The 20499-nt window shown below is 37.1% G+C and overlaps 3 protein-coding genes, 2 long non-coding RNA genes and 2 pseudogenes across 5 annotated transcripts; 4 read left to right on the top strand and 3 right to left on the bottom strand.

Annotated features, from left to right (window-relative positions):
- Positions 1 to 2158: 2158 nt before the first annotated feature.
- Positions 2159 to 5068, top strand: LOC118059013 (scopoletin glucosyltransferase-like; annotated as a pseudogene).
- Positions 5069 to 6837: 1769 nt separating this feature from the next.
- LOC140954180 (scopoletin glucosyltransferase-like) lies at positions 6838 to 7469 on the top strand. Its single transcript, XM_073411208.1, has one exon. The coding sequence runs from the start codon at positions 6924 to 6926 to the stop codon at positions 7350 to 7352; it is 429 nt and encodes a 142-aa protein (XP_073267309.1). The 5' UTR covers positions 6838 to 6923; the 3' UTR covers positions 7353 to 7469.
- A 2164-nt stretch (positions 7470 to 9633) lies between these two features.
- On the bottom strand, positions 9634 to 11108 carry LOC118059189 (uncharacterized protein At4g06744). Its single transcript, XM_035072047.2, has one exon. It carries the CDS (start codon positions 11055 to 11057, stop codon positions 9789 to 9791), a length of 1269 nt encoding a protein of 422 aa, XP_034927938.1. The 5' UTR covers positions 11058 to 11108; the 3' UTR covers positions 9634 to 9788.
- A 1337-nt stretch (positions 11109 to 12445) lies between these two features.
- On the bottom strand, positions 12446 to 14431 carry LOC118059192 (uncharacterized protein At4g06744). The gene is made up of 2 exons (XM_035072048.2): positions 13934 to 14431; positions 12446 to 13751 (listed from the first exon to the last, which is right to left on the bottom strand). The coding sequence occupies exons 1-2, from the start codon at positions 14290 to 14292 to the stop codon at positions 12605 to 12607; spliced, it is 1506 nt and encodes a 501-aa protein (XP_034927939.1). The 5' UTR covers positions 14293 to 14431; the 3' UTR covers positions 12446 to 12604.
- A 217-nt stretch (positions 14432 to 14648) lies between these two features.
- On the top strand, positions 14649 to 15755 carry LOC140955916 (uncharacterized). Its single transcript, XR_012170676.1, has 2 exons — positions 14649 to 14958; positions 15531 to 15755. It is a non-coding gene; the product is annotated as an uncharacterized lncRNA (long non-coding RNA).
- A 45-nt stretch (positions 15756 to 15800) lies between these two features.
- On the bottom strand, positions 15801 to 16770 carry LOC140955915 (uncharacterized). The gene is made up of 2 exons (XR_012170675.1): positions 16634 to 16770; positions 15801 to 16554 (listed from the first exon to the last, which is right to left on the bottom strand). It is a non-coding gene; the product is annotated as an uncharacterized lncRNA (long non-coding RNA).
- LOC118059191 (scopoletin glucosyltransferase-like) lies at positions 16031 to 19358 on the top strand (annotated as a pseudogene).
- The last annotated feature ends 1141 nt before the right edge of the window (positions 19359 to 20499 follow it).

Raw genomic sequence — 20499 nt, 5'->3', positions numbered from 1 at the left:
TGCTTCTCAGATATTTAGTTTTTCAATAAAATAAAAGAAAGAGCGTTCTACATGAATTTTGCATCCATACAACAGTCATACATATCCGTGGTTTCAATGACATGATAGCTTTATTGATGACTCCAATGGATACAAAGTCTAAAAGTCTAAACAAACTACTTGATTTGAAATGTGTTGGCTTGTTTTCTGTTCAAAACGAAAACCATACACTAGAATACACTTTGATTCCATTCTAACATTAATTCATGAAATCACTTAAAGGGTTATGGCTCTAAACCCAGTTGATCGTAAATCACAGCTGGACTTGTCTAGTTAAGGAGGAAGTCCTATGGGAATCTCTGAAAATGTTAAACATGATAAAGCTAGCAGTAGCACTCACCTTAACCAGCTAATTAAAGATCCTGGCTGACCACAAGCTGCAACTCGGGAAGTACTCATCCAAGTATGATGAAAACTTGGATATATAATCTTTACGCATACATAATTAAAGAAAACCCGAAGAATTTTATTTTATTTTATTAGAAAATAACTCGCAGCACAAGTTTCCAACACCTCAGTCCGTGAATAACAAGATTTGCAAGCAAAGAATAAGGAATTTTAATAAAGGATAGAAGTTCTCCAAAGTAGATATCATCCTCGATCTAGAATGCAAGAAGCAAAGAAGAACGGCGTAGGAATGCCAGAAATGATGAAAGGAGGGGAACCTTATTGAAGGTTTCAACCATATAATGATCATGAGCCACTGGACTGGGCCAGCGGTGAGGATTGGGGTGAACTCGAATATGATCCAAAGTTCAAATTCTAAGAGAAAAAACCATACAATGACAGTAGATTAAGCGGGCAAAAGGATTTAATGGAGCAAAATTTTGATTGAACAATAAAAAGGTTAAGGGCATCGGATCTTCAGACAGCCAGCCCAGTTGACAGCAGTGCTAAGTAGGTCTGAACCCAAATACACAATTCAGCGGCTAGACATTAGTTTCTTGAAACTGGTGGTTCAAGTTGACTTGAAATTCATGCTAAAAAATAAGGATTCCACCCCAACTTCGGTACAAACATAAAAAGCCCAAATTTTCACCGAACTTCTATAAGCTGAGAATTTCAGAAGTGAAAGGTCCAACGTTGGACCTTCAGCAATTGAAACCGAGAACCCATAATCAAGGTTGTTAAAATCATAATTTTAGAATGAAATGGAAAGCCCTTCACAAAATCGGATCGTAAAAACGGATCGTAAAATCGTAAGAAATTTTGAAATACATTAAAAAAAATTCATGTTTCAAATAAAAATTCATGTTTTAACAGATTTTTCAAGTCAAGTGTTCAACAATTCAAGAATCAACTCAAATCAACCCTGTAATCAATCCAAACATTTTATGATTATAATTACCATTTTGTTATACATAACAATTGACAAAATTAATTCAGTCTTATAATACTGAAATGACATTCAATTCAATCAAATTCAACAATTTTCAGTCCAATTTTCACCCCATTAATTCAGTCCAATTAATTCAGTACTATAATACTAAAATGACATTAAATTCAGTCCAATTCCTAAAAACCCAGCCAAACAGATCTACCATGGACAGTGCTTTGAAATCTGCAGGCTGGGGTGAAAATTGAAACAGATGCAAGAAAAAAAAGCAAGCAATATTGAAACAACATATTTATATATAAATCATCTTCTATGTATTCACAGCCAACCAACCTCTACAAAACAAAATACTAATTCATTGAACATTATACATAAATAAAAACAGTATACATTTGAATCTAAAATTCACAAACAAAATCTGTCATCCATGTTACGGTGCAAACTGCAAACCGATTACAATGCTGTGTATTTCGGTGCAAACTGAGATCGGTAGTGAAAACTGATCGGTAGTGCAAACAATATATATTTGAATCTAAAATTCACAAACAAAATTCTCTTTTTTCGGTGCAAACTGAGATCGGTAGTGAAATCCATGTTACGGCGAGTGAGTTGTGTATTTCAGTCATCAACAACCAACCCTCTACTTCACATCCTATATGCCAGCAAAATGATCAACCCGCGATTCAATTCAGTTCAGTACCGATTCAAGACAGAGCCATAGAAACTTTGAATCAAAATATTACTCTTTAACAATTATCATCATTAAATTGTAAAGAAACAGACATGGTAAGAAACGATTGGAGAGAAGCTTATCTCTATTCTGAGCAGTGAGCACCGAGGGCCGAGGCTGAGCAGATGCATATCAATATTGCAGTCAAGGATGGAGCCTGCGAATTCAATCAAAGAAGTACCAGTGAATATTAACATCAACTTAAGAAACGAAAGGGAATAACAGAGTAACTTACCTGGTGAAGAATGGAGAGACGTCGTTGTCAAGGACTCTGGTTCTCACGGTGGCTGCTGAAAAGGACGCCGTCGATGGTGGAAAAACAAAAACGATGAGCGGCGAGGGCTGTTGTGGAGGTGGACGGTGGTTAATTGTTGGCTGAGAGAAAGAAATTAAGAGACTGATTTTAGGGATTTCTGTTCTGTTTCGGTGAAATGAGAAATGAGACTGATTTTAGGGATTTCTCATTTCTGTTCTGTTTCGGACCTTCGGTGAAATGAGAAATGAGAAGTGAGCAAAAGAGAGAAATGTGAGAACCTGGTTTTCGGTGAAATGAGAAGACTGAAGAGAGAAATGTGATCTGGTAAAGCCAATAGGCAGGCAACACGTGGCACGGTGGCAGCGGTGAAATGAGAAGAGAGCAAAATCGTGGAATCGGGTATAAAATCGCGATTTTACCCGATTTTACCGATTTTACCGATTTTTTATTTTTTCAACCGATTCAACCCGTAATGCATGTTTTGACTCGTAAAAACGTACGATTTTACGAGTCAAAACGCGATTTTGACAACCTTGCCCACAATCATAAGAAAGGAAAGATTATAATTTTCGTTGTCCGGCCACGAAGTTAGATACAAAACAGCACACATTACCCGACCCATCTAAGAACCCTTTCGGTCATGACCATGACAATGCAACCTAAGAAATCTTATTTCACTTCACAAATCCAAATGCACCAACATGAGCTCATATATAAAAGTTGTCAACCAAGTAAAAAAAATTGGACATGAAGTCAGACTTGAAACATAAACAATGCAGTATAAGAAGACTGGCCAAACAAGACAACCCCAAAGAAAAGATAAGATCAATAAGAAAATTCACAGACGAGACCACTCTTGTTTTTCAACTGGGATGTCAGAAGGAAATAAAGAATAAATTCATGGAAAAAAAAGAGAGAGAGCATATTGCGACATGATATACTGTGATTGTCAGCAATTGGATGCCTCGTGGGCACAGAGAAAATTTAGTCTTTCAAATTGTTTCTTTAATAGGAGGGGTCAGCAACTCTAACCCAGTTTTCTTAGAGAAACTGCTAAATGTGTAAATAAAAGAAATCATTTTTCATGAAACAATCATTTTATATATTTTATGTTTCACAAAGGTTACCAGGACACAACAATATGCTTGGAAACCAAGTCATCTTTGTCTATTTCTCTTCTTAAGGTCCAATACATATCTGAACTCATAAACAAGATGATGAGGGGAAAGCAAGAATTGGAATATGATATGGGAAAATAATGCCCGAACCTAGTCTCTGCAGCCATCCCAAATCAGCGGATAAATCATTGTTCTATTTCTAGCCTTTTGTTCATCCCAAATTTCCAACCATCATCGGACCGCTTAATCCTCTGCTCTAAATCTATACCTGTTCTACCAGGCCACACAGATTCACAGCCATATCAGCTTTTCATGTCCTATTTCTCCCATATATGGCTCATGGCCACATGATCCCAACCGTTGACATGACAAAGATTAGTTACTAGGAATGGGGTTAAAGCAACCGTTGTTTCCACTCCCCTTAATGGACCCCTCTTATCTAAAACAATAGAAAGAGACAAGAAACTGGATCTTGATATCAGCACTCACATAATAAAATTTCCTTCCGCTGAGGCAGGGCTACCTGAAGGGTGTGAGAACCTAAGTTCTAATAATTCGTGGAACATGAATTCGGATCTCTTAAAGGCCTTAAGCATGCTTCAACACCACTTTAACAGATCCTTGAAGAATGCCACCCAAATTGTCTCGTGGCAAACATGATGTTTCTGTGGGCTACAGGAGTTGTTGACAAGGTCGGGATTCCAAGGTTGAATTTCAATGAAACGAGTTTTTTCTGTATGTTTTTCTTTGATTCCCAAAAACGATGTGATCCCCACAAAAGAGTGGTTTCAGTCTATCAGATTTTGAACCTTCTATAGTGCCTGAATTACCAGACCAGATAAAGAAGACAAGACTGCAAATGCAACTGCCAGATTACTTAAAACAGACAACTGAGAATGGACTTACAAGCTAAATCAGATTTCAGAATCAGAAGTGAGAAGCTATGGAGTCCTCATGAATAGTTTCCATGAGCTGGAACCAGCTTACTCAGAACACTGCAGGAAGGCAAGGCACATCAGCCGCTGTCACTTTGCAACAGGAACATTGAAGATAAAGCAGAAAGAGAACATGTAGCATCCATTGGTGAACATGAATGTTTGAGATGACTCGCCTTGAAGAAACCCTACTCAGTTCTATATATTTTTTTAAATAAAAAATATTTTTTAAAATGTAAAAATCTAATCTTCATCTAAAAAAATAATTTTTTAAAAAAACATAATATACTATACTACTAAATACACTATATGAATAAATATCTATTTTCTAGATATAAAAAACCCACTCTAGAAGGAAACATGAACTCGGCGTTCTTCCTCAACAGGGCCAGCACAACTTGATACATCTCATATTATACGTGTATTTTTTTATCCCGTAAAATACTTATCACAATGACAATCAAACACAAATTAAAATTAGAATAGTTAAATCTTCTCATACTATTTAAATTGAAAAGAAAGAAGTTGTTCTTACTCTGTTCTATAAATTTGAAAAAAAAAAAGCTTTGGTTTGTGCTCAGAGTGTTATGCCCGATCCCATTTATATTTGGGTGCTAGGGAATGCGAGCATTTATTATTGGGTCCGCGCATTAAATCCGGATCCAGTTAACTGGGGGTGCTGGGCTAACTAATCCAGCGCTCCAGATTAAATTTTTTTGGGTATGGGTGCAGTTTTGCCGTTCATGCATTATAGCATCCTTGTTTACTCGAACATGTACCACAAGTCCAACTTGCCCAACCTAATATTTATTTGGAATTTTTTTTTTTTTGGATCCCATGTAGGTTTTTTTATTATTTTTTATTAATTTAATATGTATTATTTTAAATAAAATATAATTTAAATATCAGAAAAATCTAATTATATTTCAGATTTTCATTTAAAAAAAAAACAAGACTCATGGATTATAAATATTCCACGAGCATTTCAAGTTCTAAATTTATAATCTCAACATTATTAACACTTTTAAAATATATATTTTCAGAATTTATTTTTTTAAATATCATTATATTTTTTTTTTATAAAATTATTAGCTTAAATATTTAAGAATCCCCACATTAATTAGTAAAGATTTTTTATAAGTATTAATTATTAGTCACCTTAGCCTATTATGAATTATTTGTTATATCTACTATTCATTTAAGCTTTTTATTTCAAGCCATTAAGCATTTAAAAAAAATAATTAATTATCCAGTAGGATGTTATTTCTATACTTCTTGAATTTTAAAATTGTCAGTTATCTTCATACGTAGCTACATTTAATTACTCTTGTCTTATGGAACATTTTTTTCTCGAGTAGTGTATCCATGCACGCTTGCATCTAATGCATTTTATATAGTGCATGAATTGATTTCTTCCCCAAGTCAAAGAAAAAAAATATTAAAAGCAAAACCGAAACACATTTTATTTTAAATGTAAAAAAAAAGTAACTTCAAAAAAAGTTAAAAAAAAAATAGGGTAAAACCACGACAATAGGATTGTCAGCCGACAATATTGAACTACAAATTTATAGCATGGAACGCCAGCTTGAAGCATGTTGATTTGCACCTATATGCTAAAACATGGAATTAAATCATTAATAAAAATGATAATTAACACCAAACACGCTTCAAATGTTGTACAATTTATTAGACTTGTCAAATAATGACCCGTATGAAAGTCCATTCTACTATTAAATGGCGTCTTCATTAAAATTCTTTTCTTCAAAAGCATTTCTATCTTCTGCAACTTACAAATATTCAAAGTAAAAATAATAATAATGAAAAATAACCATGTCACTGGAAATACTAGACAAGGGGGTTTACTGAATTTGTTGGGTTCAATTGCTAAGGATAGAAGGGAACTTCCCTTTTTTATTTTTTTTTATTAATATAGTTGTTTAGGTCAGCTTGTGTGTATTTTAATTAATCTTTCGAGCCTCAAAATTAACAATTATGTAAATCTCTAATGATTCTGAAATTTATAGGACTCAAACTGATAACCTATAAAAAATAAATACATAATTTGACCAGTTAAATCTCACCCATTAGGGTTAGCTTCCCTTTCTTTTTTTAATTTCACATGCAGCACACATCATGTTTAGAATATTTCCAATCGAATTCAAATGTTTAAAGCAACCGAGTTAAGAATTAAATTTTAAATGAACATTAATATTTAAAAATAAAAAAAAAAAATAAATTGGAGGCACTCTTCTCTAATTTATTACTAAAATAATGTTAAAACTAACTTCTTTAAAATACTTCTTTATCTCTCTTTATGAATCGGTTTTCTCCTTTTGTCAAGAGTAAATATGCATCGCCATTAAAACTTCAACTGCAACATCACCAAAACACTCTTCTCTTCCCATATTAGGTCTTATTGTTTGTCCTTAATTTTATCTGGGTTGTTAGAAGAAACAAAAACAGTGAAGAAGATAAGGAAGATTGGTTACCTGAAGGGTTTGAGGAAAGAATGGAAGACAGGGGGCTGATTATAAGAGGGTGGGCACCCCAAGTGTTGATTCTTGATCATGAAGCAATAGGTGCATTTGTGACTCATTGTGGATGGAACTCGACTCTTGAAGGCATAACTGCAGGGAAGCCCTTGATTACATGGCCTGTATTTGCTGAGCAATTCTATAATGAAAAGTTGGTGACTGATGTTTTAAGAACTGAAGTTGGTGTTGGAGTCAAGGAATGGGTTAGAGTGCGTGGAGACCATGTTAAGAGTGAAGCTGTAGAGAAGGCAATCACTCGAATCATGGTGGGTGAAGAAGCAGAGGAAAAGAGGAGCAGAGCAAATAAGCTAGGAGAAATGGCGAGGAAGGCTGTTGAAGAAGGTGGATCTTCTTGGTCTGATTTCAATGCTTTGATTGAAGAGTTGAGGTCCTATCGCCCTTGAAACTTCGACAGGATTTCGAAAGGATTGTCACGCACGTCGGACAGCGTATAATATTTTGTTTGCATTAGTTTTTGACAATTTACAGCGTCTCTTTTTTTTTTTCCCTCTAAAATTGAGTTGGGACTCTTAAATGCAGATGAATATCATTATGTTTCTTTCTGTGTTTTAAATTTTTTTAAAAAATAAATTGAATTTTTTTATTTTTATTTTAAATTAATATTTTTTTAGTATTTTTAATTTTTCATCTCTCTTCTTACAACATTATTTGTACGTCCATCAGCTCTATTTCCCCTTCCTGTGGGCTTCCATGAAGAAAACCATCGAAATACACTAGTGGTATTTTTCCTTCATTTTGTTTTTGCTCGAAAATTTGAGTTCTTGATTTGGCAAGTGAACCGTTAATAGATTAATTCACAGGTTGGCAAGTGAACCGTTAAACATGATGTTTTTGTATTTCAATTTTTTTTAAATAAATTTATTTCAATTTTTTTTGTTTTAAATTAATATTTTTTTAGTATTTTTAAATTTTTTAATACATTTTTAAATAAAAAATACTTAAAATAAAAATAACCGTAACTACTTTTAAATATGCTCAACTGACACCGGAATGTGAATTCAAGGTGACAAGCCACCATCTAGCCATTTCAAATTCGTTCCATTCCTAATGGTCCGTGGATGAGAGCTCCAGCTTATACTTGGCCCAAATAATTAATCAGCCTCAGTCCTTTTCATCTCTTCTTACGACATCGTTTTGTAAGCCCATCAGCGCTATTTCCCATAGTTTTGAAACTCTATCCGGTCATCGACCCGGTCAAGTGATCGGGTTACGGGTTAGATGGGTTGACCTGGGTCAGCCCAAAAAAACAAAACTCCACATAACATGTATTGAATTTTTTTGGGGTTTTTTTTATATAAAAATGGCTAAAAATAGCTAGTAATATATTAAATTATGTGAGCTAAAAACCGTGGACAAAAACTAATCTATAAAAATCAAGATTCAAGCTTTAACCACATAATTAATAGCTTTTGATCAAACGAGAAAAAGCCAGATTGTGTTTTCAATTGAACAATCCTTATGTTGATGAAATACAACACATGCCTTTGACTAGATATGGGTTAGTTCACAGTCCTTGCACTCACACACACTCTTTTATGCTTCAAAATTCACAAGTCTAACAGTGATATAAGAACTTCATATCCGCGCTCTCTCTCTCTTTTTCTATTTCACTCTTTACTGATTTCAACAAAGGGAAAGACATTAGATTCATTGGCTAAACTGAGTGAAATTAAGGCTTATCCATGAATTCTACCAAAAGAGTCTGTCCCTACAAGAATCCCTAACCCGTTTTAGCTCCTAATACGGAGAAAAAAGTGCTTCTTATTCGTAACACCTTCTACTTACTATGAACTAGAATCAGCTCATAACATAAACTCAAAGAACTTTATCATTCTCTGAAATCTGACGACTTTATCTAATTACCTGCGAAGTAATCTAAAATTTCTCGTTGATAATACAAGAACCACCAAATCATCTGTATGCCTCACAGGGGCGCATCTGCGGTTTCTCAAGCACCGTACTTGGTTAAACTTTCCTGGTCATCATAGTGTTAGAGAATAATATAACTCATTTCCCGGGATCTCACCTAATAGTTTAAGCTATTGTGTTGAGATGGTATCAAAACCTTGATAACCAAGTAGTTACGAGTTCGAATATCACAATTCCTATTTATTTGATAAAAATTAAGCACAAGGTAATGTAAACATGTGCAAGTTTCATGCCCAAAAGACTTTCATTTTAGGAAATGTATTAGAGAATAATATAAATTATTTTTTAGAACCTCATCTAATAGCTTAAGTTATTAGGTTGAGATAGTTTTTTGATATTTAGCAAGATCGAGTTAAACTCGTAGGCTTATGCTAATCCGAGTGGACTGAGATTTGGTAAGCCTGAGATAGGCCCAAAGGGACTGCATTTGGATTTTAAGTCCACCTACGATATTACATAACCGAGTCGTTTGTTGATACACATTGTTGTAGCTATCCAGGAGAAAATTAGGGAGGGCAAGAAACCAAATTTACTCCTTGGAGTTGTCTGTAAAGTGCTTGAAGTTAGTTTATCTTTTTATTGTTCAATGATGCATCCACGGTCCCTCTTGGACCACCATAATTAGTCCTTTACAACCATAATCAGTTGAGCCCTTAATTTGATGATGGTCAATCTTGTTTGCCCTTGTGCCACACAGCCTATGCGCAATTAAAGGTAACTACAACACATACTGAGTCTAGAAGGAACGATTTCAAGTAGCGATATTTGTTTTGAGAACAGTACAGCTTGCATATTTTTTTCGGGACAATTCTTGCGATTCGTATTAGCATGAAATTTGTGCAGCTTGTTTATAAACCCTTACATTGTTCAGACAAACCTTTCATACATTCTTAGTTTCTTCCTGGAAATTCAACTGCCTGTCTCAAAAGAGCACTATAACCGACCAAATTTCTCTTGGTTCCAATCCGAGGATGACTCGATGATGGAACCTGACAAGGAATGAAGTTGAACGAAGCAGGGTTTGAGCAATACCTACGGTGCAAGGAGAAAGCCGCACACTCCCGCGCTGATCTCTGACCAGGAAGATCAGGAATACAATTTTTTCTAATATCAAGAACGCCACTCCTCTCTAGTTTCGTACACTTTGGCCCTAGTTTTGTAAAATAATTACTTGAAAGTGACAAATTCACCAATTTCCCCAATGCGCACACCACCTCTGGCACCTGTCCATACAATAAGTTGCTGGCCAAATTGAACTGTTCAAGCTTAGCCAAGCATCCCAACGAGCATGGTAAAGGACCGGTTAAGAAGTTGTTACTAGCATAAAAAAGGACTAGTTTTCTCAAAAAACCTAGTTCATATGGGAGGCAACCTGTAAGTAAGTTGTGCGAGAACAGCACTTCAGTTAATGTCGCGGAAGCTTTAAGGATGCTGCGTGGGATTGGACCGATAAATTTGTTGTAAGCCAAGGTGAGGTAAAGCACTGGGGTCGAGCCTAGGTTTTCAGGGAGTCCTTGCATAAAATTGTTGTTGTTGAGGAAGAGTGCGTCAAGGCGTTGAGTGAATACTTGTGGAGGAACTGTTCCAGTAAAGAAATTGAATCGGATATCTAAAAATGATAGGGCAGGGATTCCAAGAACCTCCATGGGAAAACTGCCAAAGAAATTATTGTTGCTTATGTCTAGTTCATAAAGAAATGGTAGTTTGGTGATTTTTGGTGATATGGTGCCAGAAAATTTGTTAGAGTTGGCATGGAAGAGAGCAAGGTCAGGGAGTTGATCAATGAAGCCATCGAGAGTAGGGGCAGACAGCTGGAATCCATTGAAATCAATGGAAGCAAGGGTAATGGCAGAGTCATTATCAGGTGGACTAGTACAGTAGAAGCCTTTGTAGTTGCATATATCCGCGCCAACCCAAGTTTGAGTGATGTTGAGGGGATCGGAGGTGATGGTGTTCTTGAAGCCTTGGATTATTGGATATACTAAGGCAAGCCTTTGGTCTAAGAAGTTTAAGATTTCTGGAATCAATGGAGGTGATATCAATGGAGACAGGCCTTGAAAGTCTTGGCAAAAAGCCAGGCAAGTGAAACATGGAAGGAAGAGGATTGAGATGTGGAATATGCTTCTGTTGTTTGAAGAAATGCTTCCCATTTGATACATGAGGTAGCCAGAAGAGAGTTTTGAAGAAGATGACGGGGATTAAGAGTGTTTTCCAGTGTTAATTTATACTTAATAGTTAGTGTGGTTGGTGAGTCTCATTATCAAATTGGAAGGCTTGTTAATGCATGTTCTTCCACTTGTCTTTCGGTGGATTGAATCCGAGGCATGTGTTATGACTAATCATTCTCCTCCGAGGTCAATCTGTAGATGATTTTGGATTTGTTTTTGGAGCAGAACTCGGGCGAGCTCTTCAATTTTGTGCGCGTTGGGTTGCAGTTCATTACTCGAAGAAAATCGTCGTGTCATTTAAGTTTAGTGAGGCTCTCTTTAACTGCAGGTTGATAGCCAGAATCCCATCACTCTGGTTCCTGGTTTCCATCCACTGAGGGTTCTGCAGTAAGAGTATGGATGTCGTTTCTGTCCATAGAGGAAAGGAAAGGTGGTGGCATTTTTCCAAAAGCAATGATCAGCCCATTAAGGAGAAATTAGTGCGCCATTAACAAGAAGTGGGATGCTGGCCTTTGATACCATGGGTGTCATCGGGAAAAGCTGGCTGGGAAATGAATACCATGGTTGAGAAATTAGTGCGCCATTAAGAAATGAATACCATGTTGTACCGTGTTCCTTTAATTTTAATTTTATTTAAAATATGTTTTTTTATATATAATTTCATATAATTTTAATATGTTAATGTTAAAAATAATCAATAAAATTATTTAAATACAACCAAAATCTCTTATTAGTCTTGTCTAACAAAGTATTTTTCGTGGTATGAACTATGAACATGTTGAGTCAATTTATTTATTTTTTTGATTTGTTTTGATAGATAGGCCGGAGTGATATTTTTTTAATGGCTAGTTTTCTTAAAGTATCCTAAGCACTAAGCATTAAGAAAAAAAAAGGCAAGCATGGTTTTGTTTTTACTCTTCAAAAATATTTTTTTAAAATTTTTTTTAAAATTTTTTAATTTTTTTTAAATTAATTTTTTTTTAATATTTTCAGATTATTTTAATGTATTGACGTAAAAAACAATTTTAAAATAATAAAAAAAAATATTTTAAATTATTTTTAATAAAAATATACTTTAAAAAATAACTCGAACACTAGTTTTTTTTTTTTTTTTTAATGGGCTTCACATTGACCTCCTCATAAAAAAAAAAAAAAAACCCCGTACGGAAATCCCAGTTTATACTTCTTAACTCGTCGCAACCAGCAGACCAACCCAGTTACAAAAATCGACCCAAAACACAAACTATCCGTCTCACCTCTTCTTACAGAGGCAGCAGTGCCCCATGGGCGAAGGCTCATTTCAAAATCAATACCAAACGGGCTTCGAGAACGGCTGCCCAGAAATCGAGAAGAAAACAGGAAGTAAAGGGGACAAAATATCATTAAGCTATATAGTTGCATTTGCTTTGAAAGCAGAAATGAGTTCACCTTATTCATTATGATTCATACGACAAGCTATAAGCTGATCAGGAGAAATATGTGTACATAGATAGGAGCAGCCATCAACCAAATCAAGAGACTATCTTGAAGGGATCCATTTAAAGCCGCAGCTTATGCGGTTTAAGGGCATTATATGTTATAGGTGCAGCAGCCGGAGCCATAGATTGTTGATCAGATGTCTCCAATGAACTTGAATAACCACCCTTCCTGCAAGGAATATAGCTGAGCGACCTCTCATTGGGACAAGTCCTCTTTTTAGAAAAGAACTTAGCACAATCAGCTGCTGATCTCTGACCAGGAAGATCCAAAATGCAATTCATTCTAACATCAAGAATCCTTTTCTTTATCAATTTCCTGCACTCAGGTCCGACCTGAGTGAAATAGTTGTACGAGAGAGACAAGTTTGCTAATCTAGGCAGGTCGCACACCATCTCCGGCACCGGCCCGTAAAATTTATTCACGGCCAAATTCAGGATCTCCATCTTTTTTAGGCATGCAAATGAATGGGGTATTGGGCCGGTCAACTTGTTGCTGCCCACATCAAACACGACAGCCTTGTCCAATTTGCCAATCTCGTATGGCAAGCACCCTTCCAGTTCATTGTTCAAGAAAAGCACTTCAAGAAGGTTTCGGGCATTGCCGATACTTTTTGGAATGGGACCACGAAAATTGTTGTTGGCCAAAGTGAGATAAAGGACAGGTGTGGAACCGAGATTACGAGGAAGCTGTTGTGAGAATTTGTTGTTGTTGATGAAAAGCACATCTAGGTCTAAGTTGAAGACTTTAGCTGGAACTGACCCTGAAAATGAGTTGAACCTGATGTCTAAAAAGGTTAAGTTGGTGGCTTGAAGAACAGACACAGGGAATTCACCAGAGTACTTGTTGTTGCTGAGATCGAGCTCAAATAAGTAACGGACTCTGGAAGTGGTAATATTCTTTGGCACAGGACCAGTGAAATTGTTGGAGTTCGCATGAAAGATGGATAAGTCCGGCAACTGATCGAGGAAACCTGTGAGCTGAAGATCCCGGCCACCAAAATGGTAGCCATTGAAATCTGCCGCTGCAAGGGCTGTCACCTTCTGGTCAGGTACTGTTGCACATTTAAAGCCTGGATAATGACAGACATCATTTCCCACCCATTTTTTTGTAATCTTCATGGGATCCCTAGTGATTAATTTTTTGAATCTCTGAATTGTGCAATAGTCTCTTTTAATGTTTTCACTCGCAAAACCTGTACTTGGCGGGCTGGGAGATGGAGACGGCGGCGGGGGCGGAGGGGGGCAGCGGGGTTTGGGATGGGGAGGAGGGGGCAGCGGGGTTTGGGATGGGGAGGAGGGGGCAGCGGGGGACAATGGGGTTCGGGAGGGGGAAGAGGGGGACAAAGGGGTTTGGGAGGGGGTGAAGGGGATGGCGGAGGGGGTGGAGGCGGGGGAGGGGGTGAAGGGGATGGCGGAGGGGGTGGAGGCGGCGGCGGGGGACAAAGGGGTTTGGGAGGGGGCGGAGGCGGCGGGGGTGGCTGGGGTGGAGGGGGGGGAGGGGGTGAAGGGGATGGCGGAGGAGGCGGAGGGGGTGGAGGCGGCTGGGGTGGAGGGGGGGGAGGGGGCGGCAGGGGACAACCGCAATTTTCATTCTCAGGAGAAGGGGCAGGAGAATATCCACCCCCACCCCCACCTATGATTATTTCTAAAGCTTCCCTCTCTGTACCAACAACCGCATTGTAATGCAAGCATGAATGAAAAATGAGAGTGAAAAGTAGAATTGAAGAACACAAAGAAGCGGTACCCATCTATACTGGCTGAAGGGTCTCTGGACTTGAGAGAGTAAAGAGAACAGGGACGTATATATATTACTATGAAGAGGGTAGAGGTAGACCATAAGTAAAGGAAGTCAAGATTCACGGGCATACAAAGGTTTGCAATAGAAAAGTTTTCTTGGGGTGGGACTATTGGGATCTCATTTTCAGACACTTATTTCTGCATTACTGTTTTCCACTCCATCCCTGCGAATCAAACCTTTCTTTTGGGACATGGTGGTAGCTATTCTACAGTAACATGGTTCGAAGTGTCTTTATAGTGCGCCATCCCTCGCGGGACATGAATATCACGGAAAGAGCGGAAAATAAAAGGAAATCATCTGAATTTCCAAGGCACATTCACTTCAGTAAGAAATTCTTGGTTTTATTTGCTGCTGAGGATGAAGGTGTAGGGACATTAAATTAAACTTTTAATTCAATAATTGGATCTTGACATTAGTGGGTACAACATCTTCTTCAGTTATTGGACTTCATCTGTCATGTCCAGAGTTTTATCTTGTGACTATTCTTGATAAATTTGACTTTTCTTCACTTGTTTTCGACCATAGGCTCTTAAGATACTCGTCGGAATATAGATAGCCTGTCGAAGTGTGCACTCTAATGAAAGATCCTGGAGCTGAAGATACCATTTGCACAAGGGTTCTGATGTAGAACAAGTAGCGGAAGCTTACATGCTGAAGAGTGATCACCCGAAATTCAAAGGCAATTGAATTTCGGCAACCGGGCAGCCGGGACGTCGAAAGTCGGAATGCCGCGAAACTCACCGGGTCAATGCGTTTCGACGTTTGGAGTCAAAGTCAGAGGCTTCGCCCCTGGTGTCCAACCAATTTTGATCAAATTCCATCGTTTCGGTCCCGAAATCGTCATTTTTGCCATTTTAGGAAAGTTTTGTTTTAGCCATAACTTTTGATTTTCAAGTCCGAATTGACTTCCGTCAATTCCTACTTGCTCAGGATTTATAGGCCTTTCATATTCTGCATTTATCTCAAATTTGGCATTTATAGTAAATTTAATGTTTTATGTCGTTTCCTTATCCGTCATGAGTTTAGGTTAGGGTTTTGCTTTAAATATCAATGTAAAGCCGCTGGCCGAAACTTACTTAATTATTATTGAATAAAACTCTTTGAGTTCCTGAGAGTTTCTCTCGTTTTAGACAAATTTACGGAATATTGACGTTGGTCGTATTCCTTCGCCGTTTACTGCTGCGTCAGGTTCAATGGACAGCCACCACCCGCAGCCACCAACACGTCAAACATCACAAAACCTGTGAATTTTAAAAAGTTGCACCATTGATGTAACATAAATTTAGGATGTGAAGTTCGATGGATCATCGGTGTGTCTCTTACCCTGCTTCTCAATTGTTGAGATTCGTCTCATTGCATTTTTAAACTCTTCAATCATAGAGCTGAGAACGAAAGAGAGCATGTTTCATAAAAGCAACCTTTTTACATATTTTAAGTTTGACATGTTTACCAGGAACATGCTTGGAAACCAGGTCATTTTTCTCTGTTTTATTTCATAGGGTACATTATATACAATCTCAAACCACAGCCTAGACAAGGAGAGCAAGAACAAGAATTTTCCCAGGAAAAATAAACCCAAAACCTATTAACCAACTGAAAAATTATTGTTCTATTTATTTGTGCATCCCGACTTTCCAACCATCATCAGATCACTAATCATCAGCCGAAAATCTGTCTTACCAGACCACATGGATTCAATGCCATACCAGCTTCATATTCTATTTTTCCCATATATGGCTCATGGCCACATGATCCCGACAGTTGACATGGCAAGATGATTTGCTAGGCGTGGAGTGAAAGCAACCATTGTTTCCACTCCTCTTAATGCACCCCTCTGATCTAAAACTATTGAAAGAGATAGACAACTGGGTCTTGATATCAGTATTCACATTATAAAATTCCCTTCTGCATAAGCTGGGCTGCCAGAAGGATGTGAGAACCTAAGTTCTATTTCCTCGCCTGACATGCTTCCGAATTTCTTAAAGGCCATCGGCATGCTTCAGCAACCACTTGAACAGCTCCTAGAAGAATGCCATCCCAGTTGTCTTGTGGCAGACATGTTGTTTCCATGGGCTACAGAAGCTGCAAACAAGCTCAGGATTCCGAGGTTGTTTTTCAATGGAACAGGTTTTTTTCCTGTGTGTCTTCGATTCCCTAAAACGCTATGAAACTCCCAAAGGAGTAGATTCAGATTTCGAACCATTCGTGGTGCCTGGTTTACCAGATCAGATAAAGCTGACAAGATTACGACTGCCGGCTTTCATTAAAGATAGAACTGAGAATGAACTTACAAAGCTGATGGATAAAATCTCAGAATCAATGGTGAGAAGCTATGGAGTCCTCACGAACAGTTTCCTTGAGCTGGAACCAGCTTATTCAGAGCACTACAAGATGGAAATAAAAAGGAAAACATGGCACATCGGGCCGCTGTCCCTTTGCAACAGGGACATGAAAGATAAGGCAGACAGAGGCAACGTGTCCTCCATTCATGAACATGAATGTATGAGATGGCTGGCCAAAAAGAGCCTCAACTCAGTTCTATATATATGTTTTGGAAGCTTCTTCAACCTTTCCGCTGCTCAGTTACTTGAGTTTGCCATGGCCCTGGAAGCTTCTAGACAAAATTTCATTTGGGTTGTGAGAGAGAGAAAGCAAACAAAGCTTGCAGAAAAGGAGGAGTGGTTGCCAGAAGGATTTGAGAAAAGGATGGAAGGGAAGGGCTTAATAGTATCGGGATGGGCACCCCAGGTGCTGATCCTTGATCATAAAGCTGTTGGAGGGTTCATGACTCACTGTGGTTGGAACTCAACATTGGAGGGAGTGACTGCAGGGGTGCCGATGGTCACATGGCCACTTGGTGCGGAACAATTTTGAAATGAAAAGCTGATTACCGATGTTCTCAAAATAGGAATTGGAGTTGGTGCCCTGGAATGGTCAAGATATGAAAAGAAAATTATAGTGAGGAAGGAGGACATAGAGAAGGCAATTATTCAGTTGATGGTTGGTGAAGAAGCTGAGGAAATAAGAAACAGAGCAAGGGTACTGAAAGAGATGGCAAGGAGGGCTACGAAAGTGTAATGTTTTGAAATAAATGAGTTTGAAAATACAATAAAGCCCTTGAAGGCTTAAAAGTTGGAGTAAATGAATAAGGGGTATTGTAGTAATTCAACAAACTTGATGAATATAAATAGAAAAAAAAAGAGAGAGAGAGATCTGAAAATTTAAAGAACAAACCGTGAGAGAGAAAGGAGGAAGAAGAAGAAGGGAAAATAAGGGAAAAAGGAAGAGATTGGGAGGAAATAAGTTTAAAGGTAAGATATAGGTTGTTAAATGTATAAATATGTGTTATTGAAGTTAAATTTTGGTTTTGATGAATGTTAGGGTTTTAAGAATTTGTGTTTTGGTTTAAATTGATGAATTAAATTGAATGATAGAGGTTGATTATTGTGGGTATTTGATTATTTGAATGATTTTGAGAGATTGAATTGAAAGATGATGAGTTTTAGTTGTGATTTTGTTTGAATGGTGAAATTGTGTTAGAAATTTTGGAGAGAATAGTGGGTTTTCTGTTAAAATTCTGGATTGGAGGTTGAAGATGATGAAAATTCAATTTGGTCCCTCAATTTGCGAAAATTATAGTTTAGTCCCCCGGACTTTGGAAAATTACAAATTGGTCCCTGGAGCATATTCCGAGATTCTGAACAGAATAACATATGAATTATGGACAGAATTACTGTATATATAAGAGAATTTAACACTTTCAATTTGGTCCTCCAATTTGACAAAAATTACAATTTGACCCTAAAAATTTGGTAAAATTCCAGAATGGTCCCTGGAGCATAATGATACATCCTAGACAGAATTGAGGATTAATTGAGGTCAGAATTTCAGTATATTCATGGATTTATGACAAATTTTAGTTTGGTCCTCCATTTGATAAAAGTTATAATTTGGCCCTAAAAATATGATAAATTCTAGATTAGTCCCTAGCTATAATATTAGTTTTTGCAGATTAGTTTGATGAATAATTAAGGGTTATTTAGTGAATTATTACCAATTCTATTAGTTGTTTTTATTATGGATTAGATTTCGAAAAAACCGTTAGATTTTGGGTTTTTGAGAAAATTGACTAGTTAGTTCAAAAACATATAGGGTTATGGTATACACCCTTAGTTAAGTGTATTAAATAGGTTAAATGTTCTTTTGAGTCGTTCTTGAATATGTCTCATTTGTATTCAGATAATCCTAATATTCTACCGGCAGGACATTAGTAGGATTTCCTTCGGTTTCAGCTTGTGAGTGCTGTTTGCTTTTGAGTCAGGTGAGTGGTTAATGTTCAATATGCATGAGAAATATTATAAATATTTGATTTGTTAATATGAATTGAATCATGTTTCTTGATAATATATACATGTAGATTATTATCTTTGTTATGATAAAGCATGATCAATTATTGAATCTGAATTCTTGATATGAACCAACATATATTTTGAATTGACTTCTGAATTGATAGCTCCTCATTTGATTGATGTCATGAGTTGAGCTTTGAGATATGAATATGTTTGTTTGATTACGATTATGAACCTATGGTATGTCAGTCAGAATACCCATGCTAACATGGTAGTGTTAGTCTTTGTGCACATCGTATCTGAACCCTAGTTGATCGGGGGAGTCACCAACCTGTGTGGACTGATCATCCCACAGTACGGAGCCTCATGCTTATTGCATTTTGATTTTCTGACGAACTTTACCATATAATCTTCTTGTTATGGCCTATTTGAGAAACCTTTCTATAAGAACCTAAAGCCATACTTGTATATATATTTCTCATTACTGTATTACCTCGTGTGTGTATATTGAACGTTATCTACTCACTGAGTTGTTGAACTCACCCTCTCATTATTTATCCTTTTCAGGCTTATAGCTTGATAGCAGGTCACTTTTGTTAAATCTTCCGAACCTGCTTTTTGGTTGTAATTTGTACATTCCTTTTTGTCAAGTTAGTGCTCCAAAACTATGAATATATATGAACTCTTGTATTAAGACAATCGAATTATGTTATAAAATTAGTTTTGTTATTACTACCACGTTGAACAACTTTGATTGAGTTTTGAAGCATAAGTTTGTATGTAAGTTTGGGTTCGCATAGGTATGGAACCTTGGAGGGGAACCTTGTCCATGTGCCGGTCATGGATCCGGGATTTGGGTCGTGACTGAAAGAAGGAGGATCATCTTACTCTAATTTAACTGCATTTCTTGGAGAATTATAGGCCCTTGAGACAAGCAAGCAAGAACGTGCACCACATTAACAAGACTGTCTTGTTGCATCATTCTGAAAACTAGAAGAGTGTGAAGAAAAAGGGAAAAAAAAAGTATACCGTAGAATGCTAAATGTTGCTTCTCAGATATTTAGTTTTTCAACAAAATAAAAGAAAGAGCGTTCTACATGAATTTTGCATCCATACAACAGTCATACATATCCGTGGTTTCAATGACATGATAGTTTTATTGATGACTCCAATGGATACAAAGTCTAAACAAACTACTTGATTTGAAATGTGTTAGCTTGTTTTCTGTTCAAAACGAAAACCATACACTAGAATCCACTTTGATTCCATTCTAACATTGATTCATGAAATCACTTAAAGGGTTATGGCTCTAAACCCAGTTGATAGTAAATCACAGCAGGACTTGTCTAGTTAAGGAGGAAGTCCTATGGGAATCTCTGAAAATGTTAAACATGATAAAGCTAGCAGTAACACTCAACTTAACCAGCTAATTAAAGATCCTGGCTGACCACAAGCTGCAACTCGGGAAGCACTCATCCAAGTATGATGAAAACTTAGATATATAATCTTTACGCATACATAATTAAGAAAACCCGAAGAATTTTATTTTATTTTATTAGAAAATAACTCGCAGCACAAGTTTCCAACACCTCAGTCCATGAATAACAAGATTTGCAAGCAAAGAATAAGGAATTTTAATAAAGGATAGAAGTTCTCCAAAGTAGATATCATCCTCGATCTAGAATGCAAGAAGCAAAGAAGAACGGCGTAGGAATGCCAGAAATGATGAAAGGAGGGGAACCTTATTGAAGGTTTCAACCATATAAAGATCATGAGCCACTGGACTGGGCCAGCGGTGAGGATTGGGG

Source organism: Populus alba, chromosome 9 (assembly GCF_005239225.2).
Source record: "Populus alba chromosome 9, ASM523922v2, whole genome shotgun sequence".
In the NCBI taxonomy this organism is placed as follows: domain Eukaryota; kingdom Viridiplantae; phylum Streptophyta; class Magnoliopsida; order Malpighiales; family Salicaceae; genus Populus; species Populus alba.
The sequence above is the reverse complement of the archived record's forward strand: the minus strand, read 5'-3'. Positions and strand labels throughout refer to the sequence as shown.